Source organism: Scomber japonicus, chromosome 2 (genome assembly GCF_027409825.1).
Source record: "Scomber japonicus isolate fScoJap1 chromosome 2, fScoJap1.pri, whole genome shotgun sequence".
NCBI lineage: Eukaryota > Metazoa > Chordata > Actinopteri > Scombriformes > Scombridae > Scomber > Scomber japonicus.
Window position 1 is genome coordinate 38,937,979 of NC_070579.1, and position 14,594 is coordinate 38,952,572.

Genomic DNA, 14,594 nt, shown 5'->3' on the forward strand with positions numbered 1-14,594 from the left:
AATTAGATGAGTGTCTTTTCAGGACAGAGGGCCACGTATAAACAGTATGTTTTGATTGAATTGATTAAGTATGTTCAACAAGTGCAAGAAGACTCAGTACATTAGCATTCAGTCCATGAATGAAATAAGACACATACAATCTCAAAATAGACATGTAACACTTATTCTTAACACACCAGCATGCCTAGCAACATAGATGGAAGTACAGATGTTTGTTGCCTGCAAAGCATATCTGCCTGTTGCACTAGTGGGCCACCTACAAGGTTGTCAGCTGGGAGCCACCCTTCACGATGCTTTGCCCCTTTCAGATGTCTTCTTACTGCTGGCCCTAAGATCCTTGGTTCCCCCTCTAAGGGTCTCTTCTTCTGAGCCACAGCCAGAATCTCCCATTGCCTTCTTCAGCTTGGACTTAAACTGCTGGTTAAGGTCAACCCTCATCTGCCACGCACATCTGGGTTTTGTCAATGAATCATTTAAACGCATCTTTTTGACGGTGTCGTCCTTGCTCGTGAAGTAAGGATATTGCTCCAGCAGTTTCAGTATTTCTTTCTTTAACCATTAACTTAATCTGGCATCTAGTCAAATAACAAAGGAATGATTTCTGACAAACAGCTCAGATTACAAGGTCAGATCTTCAAGTGTAATTCACAATCATCTTCCCACACACACAGTAAATCATAAACAAACACCATCACGTTTTGCCACACTAACAGACGTGACTCACCGAGCATCAGTGTGTATATAAAGAGCAGAGCAGCCTCCTCTCATCACTGATACCTGAAGAACATCACCTCACATTTACTTGACAAGGTAAGACACCTGCTGCTTTGACTTTTTCTGTCTATCCAGACTTTTCATTCAGTGGAGCTTATGTTTCTGTTCTCCCTCTCAGAAAAATCTTTAGATCTCTGTGATCACCATGAAGACTGTCCTCGTCCTCTCCATTCTCTTCTGTGCTGCTTTTGCAGGTCAGACACTTTAGACTTAACACACACCATCATCAGTCAGCAGTCCACTAACATTGTATCCTATGGTTACACTTTGCACCTTGTGTTTTGGAGTGCAACACTATGTACACTACTGTTACTAACAGGGTGATGTTTTTTTCTGCAGCTCCAGCTGAAGACAAAGAGAAAGCTCTAGGTTAGTATTGATGGTTTGGTTTAAAATACACAGAGACATTAAGAATATAATGCTTATATCTGACATCAATATTATTATGATTCATCCACAGATGCAGCAGTGGTGGTCCCAGAGGAACAGATGGCTGTTGAACCAGGTACTTTTTTCTACATAGTTTGTTATGTTAGTTGGCCTATACCATGATAAGCACTAAATGAAAATTAACCTATTCTAGTGTTTACAGTTGTTTTGACTATTCAAGTTGTTAATTGATAGATAATACTTAAAGACACATTTTCCCAAAGCAAGGGTTGTGTGAGATTTGGACCCAGTGCCAAAAGCTATGGGAACCCTGAAAGTGTAGTTTTATCATCTTCAAGTCATCATCAAGTTTTTAGCCATATTAATGGCTCTGGGGCTGGAGTTGGTTCATCTGTTGGTCCCTTTCTTTGGTTTTAGACCAAATATTAGCAAAACAACAGAACATTCCTATTAGTGTAAGCTGCACTAGACTCTTCTGTATCTATGGCTCCATCTTATTTTTTGTGAGGTGTAATTTGTTGCCACCAGATTTACTAGACATGTCATAGGGCGGGTTTGTACAGCTTCAGGGTTATAGGCAAGGAGGTAGTTAGTGTTTCATGTTTGTTCATTTACCCTGCCAGATGCTGAGTAAACAGACTAAATGTTAAACTCCCTGGTCTTTATTGTCTATATAAGAGCCCAACACTACAGTGTATTACTCAGATTCATGCAGTAACTTATGTATCCATTGTGTTGATTTGTTGGTAATATGATGTCACTTTGACATCCTTGACTCAACAGAGATGGAGGAGATGATGACAGATGTGAAAGAAGACTCTGCGCCCATGAACGGTAATCAGAATGAAGAACTATATATACTACAGATATACTTTAATATTAGAGAACACACTCACTATACACACCAAGTATTTTTCAAATTAACCACTGTACACTGAACTTTGTCACTGTAAAGTCAGTTTAGTGTACAGTGGTGAATTTTGATTTGATACTTATATATTACTATTATATATATGGATCAAAGACGTATAAGGTTTTCAAAGTAATCAACGGTAATCAGAATGAACAACTATATTCTACAAATATACTTTAATTTTAGAAAACAGTACAGTGGTTAATTTTGATATTATACATATCACTATTACTATATTATTCATGTATAAGTGTCATGCTGTCATGGTAAACATTACTAATGTAATGTTAGGATGTCCAAAAGAGGATACCAGTAGTTTCTGCATGTGTTAGGGGCATTAACTAAAACCTATCTAGTGTTTACATCACAGCCATTTTTCTACAAAATGTGTCAGATACATTTCAGCATTGCAAGAAAAACATTTTTAGCTCAGTCTAAGTAAAGTTCATGTTCTCTCTCCTCTGTCTCTCTATAGCTCGTTTTAACTTTTGTCCAGACGGCTGGTTCAGTCACAGCTCTCGTTGCTTCATGTTCGTCAATACTCCCATGTCTTGGTTCAATGCTGAGGTATTGCTACTGTTATATGTCTGTATTGTTAATGAGAGCAGTCACTCCCACTGAGCTTGTACACAATGTGAACATCAGGAATGGAATTATAGCTTTTCCTCTCATTTGATACTTACTCACTCAGTTTAACTACATTCAATTCATTTTAATTCACATTTAATTCTACAACACATAAATGTCTATTGTACACTAGCCCAAAGCTTCAGGATAGTCATTGTATTTGACTGTTGATCATTCAGTGTGTCATCATCAACTCATGAAAAGCTGAGCTTTATGAGTAAATCTTCCCATTGAATAAAGACATGAAATGACTGCTGTATGTCTATTCACAAATATCCTGTTGTTCCTCCTCTGTCCAACAGGAGCACTGCAACGCCATGGGTGCCCACCTCGCCTCTGTCTCCAACCCCAGAGAGTACAGCTTCCTTCAGCAGATGACAAATACAGCTGGTCAGAGCATTGCATGGCTCGGGGGCTTCAGCCTGCAGGTCTGAATTTATTAATACATACCATCTTATTCAGTCCACATCTAGCCCAGGACCTGGTCCAAAAGGAGTCTAGACTTAAGACCAAATGAAGATAATCAAACTTTGTGCTCTTTACCTCACAGGGCCGGTGGCTGTGGATTGACCGTGAGGGAATGTATTACACTAACTGGTACGGCCAGTCCTCCTCCAGCAGCTCCCCATGCATGTACTTGCGCAACACCTGTAAGTCCACCAGTTAATTAACAAAAAGTTTTAGCTACTTTTACAGCCCTGAATCAGCTGTTTTCTGATGTTTTCTCACAAGGAAAAAGCAGCTGAGTTTGTACTGAGCAGGATTATAATATTTGTTATTGTTGGTTAAGATAAAATGTGTTATCTGCTAAGGCACTGGCTGGTTGTTTTTCTGTGGAGGCCAACACCAAAAACATATCAAATCCCCAATCTTTTTTCAGTTCTACAGTTACATTTGAATCCTCCACCACATAAATCAAGCTGTCCATGCTATGCTATAACAGATTCTCTCAGATAATGGTGTAAAATGTGCTGACAAAAAAGGGTTTAGTTTCAGACTGTCATCATTACATATGTTTTTGCTTCAAGTGTTTGAGATCTGACAACATCTGACAATTAAACGTTTTTTGTATTTTTCTCATCAAATTTCAGATGGTTGGGGGAACACCCAGTGTACCTCTGCTTATCGCTTCATTTGTTCCAAGAACCCATTCAACTGTTGATACATCAACAGAACAACACAACAACATCTGGGGCCTTGTGCTGGACCAGCAGCCATTTTTTCTATTTAAAGCAAACTCATGAACTTTGTTGTGTATCTTACTGAAATACTGCTTTCCACTGTTTATTCTTGAAGTAACTTTTGTGTAAAATCATTTATGTTTAGCTTGTTTTTTATAATAAAGATGTAAAAGAATAAAACAATGTGTGAGCTTTCTTTAGAGCTTGGTTGAAAAATGTGCCTAATCTCTAAATACTGATAGTCATTCATCTCAGAATTACAGAGGCAAGTAACTAACAGTTATGAGCCTGATTTTATTATGATTCCTGTAGCCAGGCATGAATCAGGCAGTTTAAATAATGTTGTGTAAGTACATCTCAGAGCAAATACTTTCTTCTCTGGTTTTGATTAAAGACTATACAATGGATATGACTTGTCTTTGATACACAATGAAGAACTACTGGCTGTGCATTAAAGGTTATGTGAGGATTAGGTGAGAATGATTGTTTTCTACCTATTCTCGCCCAAGAAGGTAAATAAGGAACAATTTTTCTGATGTGGGTCAAGTATTCTTCTTCCTCTCAAAATTTGGAGTTGACAGCACTCCAATACCGCAAATAATCAGTGCCCGACAACAGCTGATTTGTTTTGAAGATTTTCTTTGGAGCTGCATAATATATACATACATATGTATCTGTCTTCATGAGAGTCACCTCTGAAGAGGACAGATTAAGCTTTGGATAAAATTTTAGCCTCGAAGAACCATGATTTCACCCACTATTTCCACCCTGTCCTTGAGCCTCCTTCATCCCACTCTCCCCAACCTTTATCCAGCCCTTTATGAACCGACTAGCTGTCAACTTTCCCCATCGCCCTGGAATTCTTCCACATGCTATCCAGAGCATATCACCCAATCCCAGGCGCTAACCAGCAACGCCTCCTTGGGATTCCATAGTTGGGGTTCTATCGGCTGATGGACCGATGAACCTGCTCCCCCACTCAGAGGCTTGTCCTCTGAGAGGCTTGTCCTCTGAGTGGGGAAGCCAGGTTTCTACTATTGCTCAAGTGTAAGGGGAGGTCTGAATACTTACACACTAGCCTATAGAAAAGGGATGTATTCAGCAGGTTGCAATCTGTAATTTGTAATATATATGTACATGTGCATGGGTATGGGTGTACAGTATGTATATGTATATATATTATATTTTATCTACTCCTTTTATTTAAGTATGAGATCTGTGTGTGATGACCAAAGATGGCGCTGTTTTAAATTTTGTTGTATTGACCTCAAGGCAATGACAATAAAGACAATTCAATTCAATCATTTCAAGACTAGATGCCTCCAAATCGCACACATAGGTATTTTAAGCAACATGATTTTGAATTTACACTGGGAAAAAATCCATAAGCAATGCAGGTCCAGGAAATCTTGCACTTCCAGACTCCTCAACAGTTTATTAATTTTTATTTTAATTTTTCATTACCTGTGCAATAGTGCTGGCACGTGCAATTAAATCAGCAACTACTACCTTTATTTATTAACACATCTATATTTATTACTACCTCCTGTATTTATTACAACCGTTTTTTATTGTTATATGTGTCTCATTGTATGTTTTTTATGTTGCTGATCAACCACAGAAGACACACAATTTTGTTGTATAGTAAATGTAATAAACAATAAAGGCATTGCATTGAACTGAATTGTATGCAGCCTCAGCCTCAGTCACTATAAAATCAATTGATAAAATGTATTACTGGAAGCCATGCAATGTTATTGTAATAACTCATCATTCATTAACACAAATGATTTGTTATCTCCTCCACCTTCAGTCAGAATGCTAATTACTCTGTAACTGGAAATCATAAATTAATCTGAATATGAACCAGGAAACATATTGTACTTTGAATCATATGCAGTATTAAAAAACAGAAAAGAAAACAACTTAATAGGCTAAAGTGTTACATTTGAGCAATAGCAGAAACCTGACTCTCTTAAACCTAATTGGAATGGAGCCTTAATTAATATTAATATTTAATAATTAATGTTAAATTTTGTGTACATATTTCCTGTATTTTCTGTTTGTATGGTGGTGGTGGCCTGAGACTTTTGCACTGTATATATATATACATATATATATATATATATATATATATATATATATATATATATATATATATATATATATATATATATATATATATGAGATGATATGATATAAGTATAGAGGGATGAAGGAAAGAAGAGGTGAGGGTTGAGGAATGAGGGGATGAGGGGTCAGGGTCGAGGTACGTGGGATTGAGGGTTGAGGGAATAAGGGTCAAGGGATGGTTAACAATGGCTGTGTGTGGATAGATGATGACGGCTGATGGTGGGAGGGGAGGAGGGTACAAGCCTCTGAGTGGGGGAGTGTCGGCTGATATAGACCCCAAAGAACTTCACGTGGAGAGACATATTTGGCCATTTCTAAATCTTTCCATGTCGTGACATATGTAGGTCAGGTGAATGGGTGGAGGCTTGTAGCAAGGAATTCCTTATATATAGAAGCAGTTGAAGTGACTCTGAAGCAGAAATAGAGGATGCAGGGTAGTTCTGGAGAAATCCCTGAATTAGGGCATAAGGGTAGTTCTGGAGAAATCCCTGAGTGAGGGCATAAGGCATGGTATAGCCTTTCAGACCGTTGGTTGACATGCTGAAGCGTGAGCTGAAGATGGAGGGACTGGCATCAGATAGTCAACAGTGATGTAGTTGTATGAACGATTATGAGTGCAAGACATCTCATGCCCGCAAAGAAGGACAAGAGTTGGGGGGGGTGGACAATAATATTGGCTATTGGAGGTAAACCACCTGCAACTGCTACTAGCTATGGAATCCCAAGGGGGCATTGCTGGTTTGCATCTGGGATTGGGTGATATGCTCTGGATAGCATGTGGAAGCATTCCAGGGCGATGGGGAAAGTTGACAGCTAGTCGGTTCATAAAGGGCTGGATAAAGGTTGGGGAGAGTGGGATGAAGGAGGCTCAAGGACAGGGTGGAAATAGTGGGTGAAATCAAGAATGAAAAAGCAGACAAATTGGATGATTCATCCAGACTAAACAACATTTTATCCAAAGCTTATTTTGTCCTCCTCAGAGGTGACTCTGATAAAGATAGATACAGTACATATGTATATATTGTATATATATTGTGCCGAAGAGGATTTTCAGGACTAATTAGCTGTTCTCGGGCACCGCTTAGGAAAAAGAGACAACAGGCGGGACTGAACAGCATTTAAACATTATTAACAGAGTGCTGTCAACTCCAAATATTGAGCGGAAAAAGAACATGACCCACATCAGAAAAATTGTTCCTTATTTACCTTCTTGGGGAAGAACAGGTAGAAAACAATCATTCTATCCTACTCCTCACATAATCTTTAATGAGCAACTAATAGCTCTTCATAGTGTATTAAAGACAAGTCATATTTACTGTGATTCATTGTACAGTCTTTAATCAAAACCGGAGATGTACTTGCACATTATTTTAACTGCATGATTCATGCCTGGTTATAGGAATATTAATCAAATCAGATCCAGGACTGTTAGTAACTTGCCTCTGCAAATCTGAGATAAATGACTATCAATATTTTGAGATTAGGCACATTTTTCAACCAAGCTCTTAAAGAAAGCTCACACATTGTTTATTCTTTTTTAAATCTTTATTATAGAAAACAAGCTAAACATAAATGATTTTACACAGAAGTTACTTCAAGAATAAACAGTGGAAAGCAGTATTTCAATAAGACATACAACAAAGTTCATGAGTTTGCTTTAAATAGAAAAAATGGCTGCTGGTCCAGCACAAGGCCCCAGATGTTGTTGTGTTGTTCTGTTGATGTATCAACAGCCGAACATGTTCTTGGAACAAATGAAGCGATAAGCATTGCCACACTGGGTGTTCCCCCAACCATCTGAAATTTGATGAGAAAAATACAAAACATTTTTAGTTGATGCAACAGATGATAGTCATAGTCATAGTACCTGAAACACGCGAAGCAAAAACATATATAGTGATGACACTAAAGTTTACTGGAACACTAAACCCAATCAGCACATTTTACACCATTATGTGAGAGAATCTGTTACAGCACAGCATGGACAGCTGCATTGATTTATTTGGTGGAAAAAGGTTTGGTGTTGGCCTCCACAGAAAAACAACCAGCCAGTGCCTTAGCAGATAACACATTTTATCTTAACCAACATTAACAAATATTATAATTTTCTTTTTCCTTGTGAGAAAACATCAGAAAACAGCTGATTCAGGGCTGTAAAAGTAGCTAAAACCTTTGTTAATTAACTGTTGGACTTACTGGTGTTGCGCAAGTACATGCATGGGTAGCTGCTGGAGGAGGACTGGGCGTACCAGTTAGTGTAATACATTCCCTCACGGTCAATCCACAGCCACTTGCCCTGTGAGGTAAAGAATAGAAGTTTGAGTTTGTGTTTTCTTAGTACCTTGATTTGGTCTTAAGTCTAGACTCCCTTTGGACCAGGTCCTGGACTAGATGTGGACTGAATAAGATGGTATGTATTCGTAAATTCAGACCTGCAGGCTGAAGCCTCCCAGCCATGCGATGCTCTGACCACCTGTATTTGTCATCTGCTGAAGGAAGCTGTACTCTCTGGGGTTGGAGACTGAGGCGAGGTGGGCACCCATGGCGTTGCAGTGCTCCTGTTGGACAGAGGAGGAACAACAGGATATTTGTGAATAGACAACACAGCAGTCATTTCATGTCTTCATTTTCTTCAAATGGATTCACCTTCAAATTTGATGGGAAGATTTACTCATAAAGCTATGATGATCACATACTGACAATTTCTATAACTATTCTGAAGCTGTGGGCTAGTGTAGAATATACAAGTCTGTGTTGTAGAATATGTTAGCGTCATTAGCATTAGTAGTGGAAACAGTTAAAAACTGAGTACGGTAAGTATCAAATGAAAGGAAAAGCTATAATTCCATTCATGATGTTCACCGTGTAAAAGCTCAATGGGAGTGACTGCTCTGATTAACAACATAGACATACAACAGTAGCAATACCTCAGCATTGTACCAAGACATGGGAGTGTTGACGAACAGGAAGCAGCGAGAGCCGTGGCTGAACCAGCCGTCTGGGCAGAAGTTACGAGCTATAGAGAGAGAGAACATTAAGTTTACTTAGACTGAGCTACGCATTGCTAATCACAGATTCTACAGCTGCTACTTTAAGTACAACAGCAAAAAATGTTCTTTCAATGCTGAAATGTGTCTGGTATCTTTTGTAGAACAGTAACAGTGATGTAAACATTCAACAGGTTTTAGTTAATGCCCCTTACACATGCAGAAACTACTGATAGCCTATCTTCATTTGGACATCCTAGCATTATATTATATGACATTAGTAATGTTTGCCATGACACCCTCACACATACACACACTAAACATAAGTAAAACATCAAATCTGTGAAATGACTCTTACATTCAGGTGCTGCTGCCTCCTCAAACACACGAGCTGCAAAAACAGAGTTTTAGTTGATTTAGGATAGACTCAACACAATGAATAGTCATATATAAGTATCAAATCAAAATTAACCACTGTACACTGAAGTGACTTTACAGTGACTTTATTAGGAGCAAACAACAGCAAACGGCTCCTAATAAAGTCAGAGTAAAGTCAGTGTGTGTGGTGATTCATTTAGATTTACTTAAGAAAATATTGGCTGTGCATGGTGAGTGCTCGAACTTTTGTAACATTCTTGAAGAAACAATAAAACTGAACTGTACTATATGATATTATATGCAGACTATCCATATGTATTACATTATCAAACATGTCTATATATGTTGGTTAAGTCTTCTTAAATGTGTGTTTTCTCTACAATATGTGGTAAAATGATGTGCAAATTTGTCTTTAAAAATATGTTTAACTTCATCAAAATGTATCTACAGCACAGCCAAATGTGGAACAGTAGGAAGCATGTGCTTGACAAAGTTGAACTGATAACTTAAATATGTATTTCACTGTTGTAGAATATATAGTTGTTTATTCTGATTACCGTTCATGGGAACAGGGGCAGAATCTTCTGGCACAAATTCTTCTTTCATCATTGTCTCCTCCATCTCTGTTAAATAAGGATGTCAAAGTGATGTGATATTACCAACAAAGCAAGGCAAGGCAGTTTTATTTATATAGCGCAAACCAACAAACAAACCAACACAACCAATACATAAGTTACAGCCTGAGTCTGATTAATTAACTGTTGTGTTTGGTTCAAGCTTCAAAGTTCAAGTTTTTATTAACCCTGGGGGGCAAAGTTGATTTACAGCCAGCAGTAATACACAGACATCACACACAGCAATAAATACAACAACAAATACCAAATACCAATTACATTTTCAGTGTCATTTACAAGGCTGATAGCAGCAGGAATAAATGACCTTTTGAACTTGTTTGTTTTGCATTGTGGCAGATTGTATCTGCACCCTGATGGTAGCAACACAAATTCACACCATAAGGAATGGCTCAAATCAGCCAAGATTGATCAGGCTTTCTTCAAAGACCTGACCTTATACAGGTCATGGACGTCATTCAAGGATGTACCAGCAATTTTGCTGCACACCTTCATATTACCTTGCAGGCCATTTTCTGTTGAAAAGAAAATGCAACAAAACATTTCCATAACCCTGTAGTGCTGGGTTATTTTAAATACAATAAAGACTAATTTGAGTTAAAGGTTTAGTCTGTTTACTGAACAACTGGCTAAATTAACCAACATGACTGTCTGTCAACTTGGCTTTAACTTGGAAGCCCCCCCTGTGACATGTCTAGTACATCTGGTGGCAACAGATTACATTATACCACATACACAAAAAATAAGATGATGCCACAGATAGATAAGCATTTAGTAGCACTATGATCATTTAAGTTAAGCATGTTAGCATTCTTTTTGAACATGAAGTGTAGCGTACACTAATAGGAATGTTCTGTTGCTTTGCTGATATTTGGTCTTAAACCAAAGAAAAGGAGCAATAGATGCACCAACACCATCCCCAGAGCCATTAACATAACACATTTAATGGTTGTCATGGTATAGACCAAATAACATAAATAACAGAAAACTATGTCGAAAAAAGTTGCATTAGATTTAAAGAATACCTCGTTCAACAGCCATCTGTTCCTCTGGGACCACCACTGCTGCATCTGTGGATGAATAATAATAATATTGATGTCAGATATAAGCATCTTATATTCTTAATGTCTCTGTGTATTTTAAACCAAACCATCAATACTAACCTAGAGCTTTCTCTTTGTCTTCAGCTGGAGCTGCAGAAAAAAACATCACCCTGTTAGTAACAGTAGTGTACATAGTGTTGTACTCCAAAACACAAGGTGCAAAGGGTAACCATAGGATACAATGTTAGTGGACTGCTGACTGATGATGGTGTGTGTTAAGTCTAAAGTGTCTGACCTGCAAAAGCAGCACAGAAGAGAATGGAGAGGACGAGGACAGTCTTCATGGTGATCACAGAGATCTAAAGATTTTTCTGAGAGGGAGAACAGAAACATAAGCTCCACTGAATGAAAAGTCTGGATAGACAGAAAAAGTCAAAGCAGCAGGTGTCTTACCTTGTCAAGTAAATGTGAGGTGATGTTCTTCAGGTATCAGTGATGAGAGGAGGCTGCTCTGCTCTTTATATACACGCTGATGCTCGGTGAGTCACGTCTGTTAGTGTGGCAAAACGTGATGGTGTTTGTTTATGATTTACTGTGTGTGTGGGAAGATGATTGTGAATTACACTTGAAGATCTGACCTTGTAATCTGAGCTGTTCTCGTAAACCATTTCCTTGTTGTTTAAGTTAATGGTTAAAAACAAATACTGAAAGTGGGTTGTGCACTGTGTAGCTGCCATTATGCGAGGGTGGGAAATGATTAATTTGGACTCTCCCTATTTTATCAATACATCAGTCTATCCGCTCAGCGGGGTGTGTCAGAGCTTATGCTTGAAGATCTGACCTTGTAGCCTTGAAGCCTCATGCACTGAAAAACACTCAGCTACTTTGCTGAATGATCATTTATTTAAATTAGCGGTGCAGGATTTCCTCATAATGTTGAAGCATTGAATGGTGGTCATATTGTTTGGTCATGTCATTCCTTCCCATCAATAGTATCTATGACTAGGTCCACATCTGAAGGATCATTGTGGAGTATGGAAAGTGTAAAGTCTCTATGCATGCTGTAAATGTCTTATATCACTACCTCAATCAAGGAAGCAAGATGCCTACTTCATAAAATCATAAGGAAATAACAACCATTTATTGTCCTGGTAAATGTTACAAATTGCCGGATATGTTGATGTTCAATGTTTATTCCCATATTTTTTTCATATAGTCTTTTTACTAGACCACATGGTTTGGGGATCATTTTTAATACTTGTGTATGTTTTCGTAAGGTTTAAGTGCAAAACCTACTTGGTTAAAGTTAAAGTAGAGAATAGCAAACAAACATAGTTAGCTGTAGACCAGCTGGTGACCATATTGGAGCATTTAGCAACTATAGAAACAGATATTTCCCTCAGGAGGACAGCAAAAACAGCTAAAAGAGAGTGAATATCGTATTTGTAGTACTAATGTGTACTAATGTTGCTCCATAACTGCTGGATGTAGAAATAACTTAATACTGCAAGATTTTTGAATAGCTTTTTGTACAGTGGTTTTAGAATATAAAAAGAAAATATGAATATCTTTCATCAAATTAAACTCTATTTTGATCATGCTTATAACATAGCTGATTGTTTTGATTATAGAACTGTAAGTAGGCTATTAAGTACAGTAGTAGAGAGAGAGAGAGGGCGAGAGAGAGAGAGAGAGAGAGAGAGAGAGAGAGAGAGAGAGAGAGAGAGAGAGAGAGAGAGAGAGAGAGAGAGAGAGAGAGATTCAAAGTATAATATGTTGTTTCCTGGTTCATATTCATATTAATTTATGATTTCCAGTTACAGAGTAATTAGCATTCTGACTGAAGGTGGAGGAGATAACAAATCATTTGTGTTAATGAATGACGAGTTATTACAATAACATTGCATGGCTTCCAGTAATACATTACCTCAGACTGAGGCTGAGGCTGCATACAATTCAGTTCAATGCAATGCCTTTATTGTTTATGACGTTTATTATACAACAAAATTGTGTGTCTTCTGTGGTTAATCAGTAACATAAAAAACATACAATGAGACACATATAACAATAAAAAACGCCCGTAATAAATATAGGAGGTAGTAATAAATATAGATGTGTTAATAAATAAAGGCAGTAGTTGCTGATTTAATTGCACGTGCCAGCACTATTACACAGTTAATGAGTTTATCATTTTAATGGCACTTGGGTAAAAACTGTTGAGGAGTCTGTAAGTGCAGGATTTCCTGGACCTGCATTGCCTTCCAGAGGGCAGCAGTGTGAAGTGTGGGTGTCCTGAGTGATGATATCTGTGGCCCTACAGAGACAGCAGCTTTTGTATGAGTCCCACATCACCACCATCATCCCCCAGCTTCACTGGCTACCAGTATAGTCCCGGATAAAATTCAAAATACTACTTCTCACCTTCAAAGCCCTCCATAACCAGGCCCCCGTATACCTCAGTGAACTCCTGACACCCTACTCTCCCTCTTGGTCTCTCAGATCCTCCGACTGCAACCTCCTGCAACTTTTTTTTTCTCTTCCTTCTCCTCTGTTTATTTTAATCTGTTTTGTTTGATTTTTTAATCTTTTTTTTTTCTTTCTGTAAAATCCCCTCAGGATTGTGAAAGGTGCTATATAATTCTAACTTTTCTGGGACAGTTTTGATATTTTTCAGTGTCCTCAGAAAATAGTCATTGCTGTGCCTTCTTCACCAGAGCAGTGGTGTTCTGAGTCCATGTAAGGTTCTGTGACATGTGTGTACCTAAGAATTTAAAGGAAGGCACTCTCTCCACGATGTTTCCTTTGATGTTTAAACGGAGCAGGATCCTCAAACTAACTATTGTCTCCTTTGTTTTGGAGATGTTTAATGTCAGGTTGTTTGTGGAGCACCACTAGTCAGTCTATAGACTCGTCTCCGTTCTGTATCAGTCCTACCACAGTGGTCTCAACTGTAAACTTAATGATGGTGTTTGTGCACAAGGAAGACAGTAGACTACACAGCACACAGTCCTATGTAGTGTCAGTAGTGGAACCCAATTGCAGAGACTGAAGGTAAAAGCAGGGCTGAAGAAAAAGTTTTTTTTTTTTTGTGGCTGAGAAAGCTGAGAAAACTCAACAGAACAGATGACTCAACAAAGACACTGAACAGAAAATTAGACTTAAACACAAACTGAATTAATCAGACAACAAGGAACAGGTGATAGATGTGAGGAGGAGCACATGAACGCAGGAGGAGTGATGGACACAAAACACACAAGAGAAACAGAGCAAACCAAAACCTAGAAAACACTGCTCAATAACAGTCCAGTATAAATCAAACTGTCCCAGAACACAACACCACAAGCTAACTAAGAATTCAAGAAAGTCCTTTAAAGTCAAATAACATAAATGAGCAAAACCAAAGAAAAAATTTACACTGCTCAGAGCACTTCTATTATTCATGTGTAAACATCAGTACATTCTCCAAAAAATGAAAATGTGGATGCCAGGCAGAGCAGGAGGTGATGTATCTATATCTCACAATACCAACAAGTGTA

At 38.2% G+C, this 14,594-nt stretch overlaps 2 protein-coding genes across 2 annotated transcripts; one reads left to right on the forward strand and one right to left on the reverse strand.

Annotated features, from left to right (window-relative positions):
- The first annotated feature begins 919 nt into the window (after window positions 1-919).
- Window positions 920-3,866, forward strand: LOC128367013 (ladderlectin-like). Its single transcript, XM_053327798.1, has 8 exons — window positions 920-968; window positions 1,114-1,143; window positions 1,235-1,279; window positions 1,948-1,998; window positions 2,553-2,644; window positions 3,007-3,132; window positions 3,255-3,354; window positions 3,796-3,866. The coding sequence occupies exons 1-8, from the start codon at window positions 920-922 to the stop codon at window positions 3,864-3,866; spliced, it is 564 nt and encodes a 187-aa protein (XP_053183773.1).
- A 3,863-nt stretch (window positions 3,867-7,729) lies between these two features.
- Window positions 7,730-11,402, reverse strand: LOC128367022 (ladderlectin-like). The gene is made up of 8 exons (XM_053327811.1): window positions 11,354-11,402; window positions 11,179-11,208; window positions 9,941-10,006; window positions 9,364-9,396; window positions 8,946-9,034; window positions 8,451-8,576; window positions 8,215-8,314; window positions 7,730-7,815 (listed from the first exon to the last, which is right to left on the reverse strand). The coding sequence occupies exons 1-8, from the start codon at window positions 11,400-11,402 to the stop codon at window positions 7,745-7,747; spliced, it is 564 nt and encodes a 187-aa protein (XP_053183786.1). The 3' UTR covers window positions 7,730-7,744.
- Window positions 11,403-14,594: the final 3,192 nt, after the last annotated feature.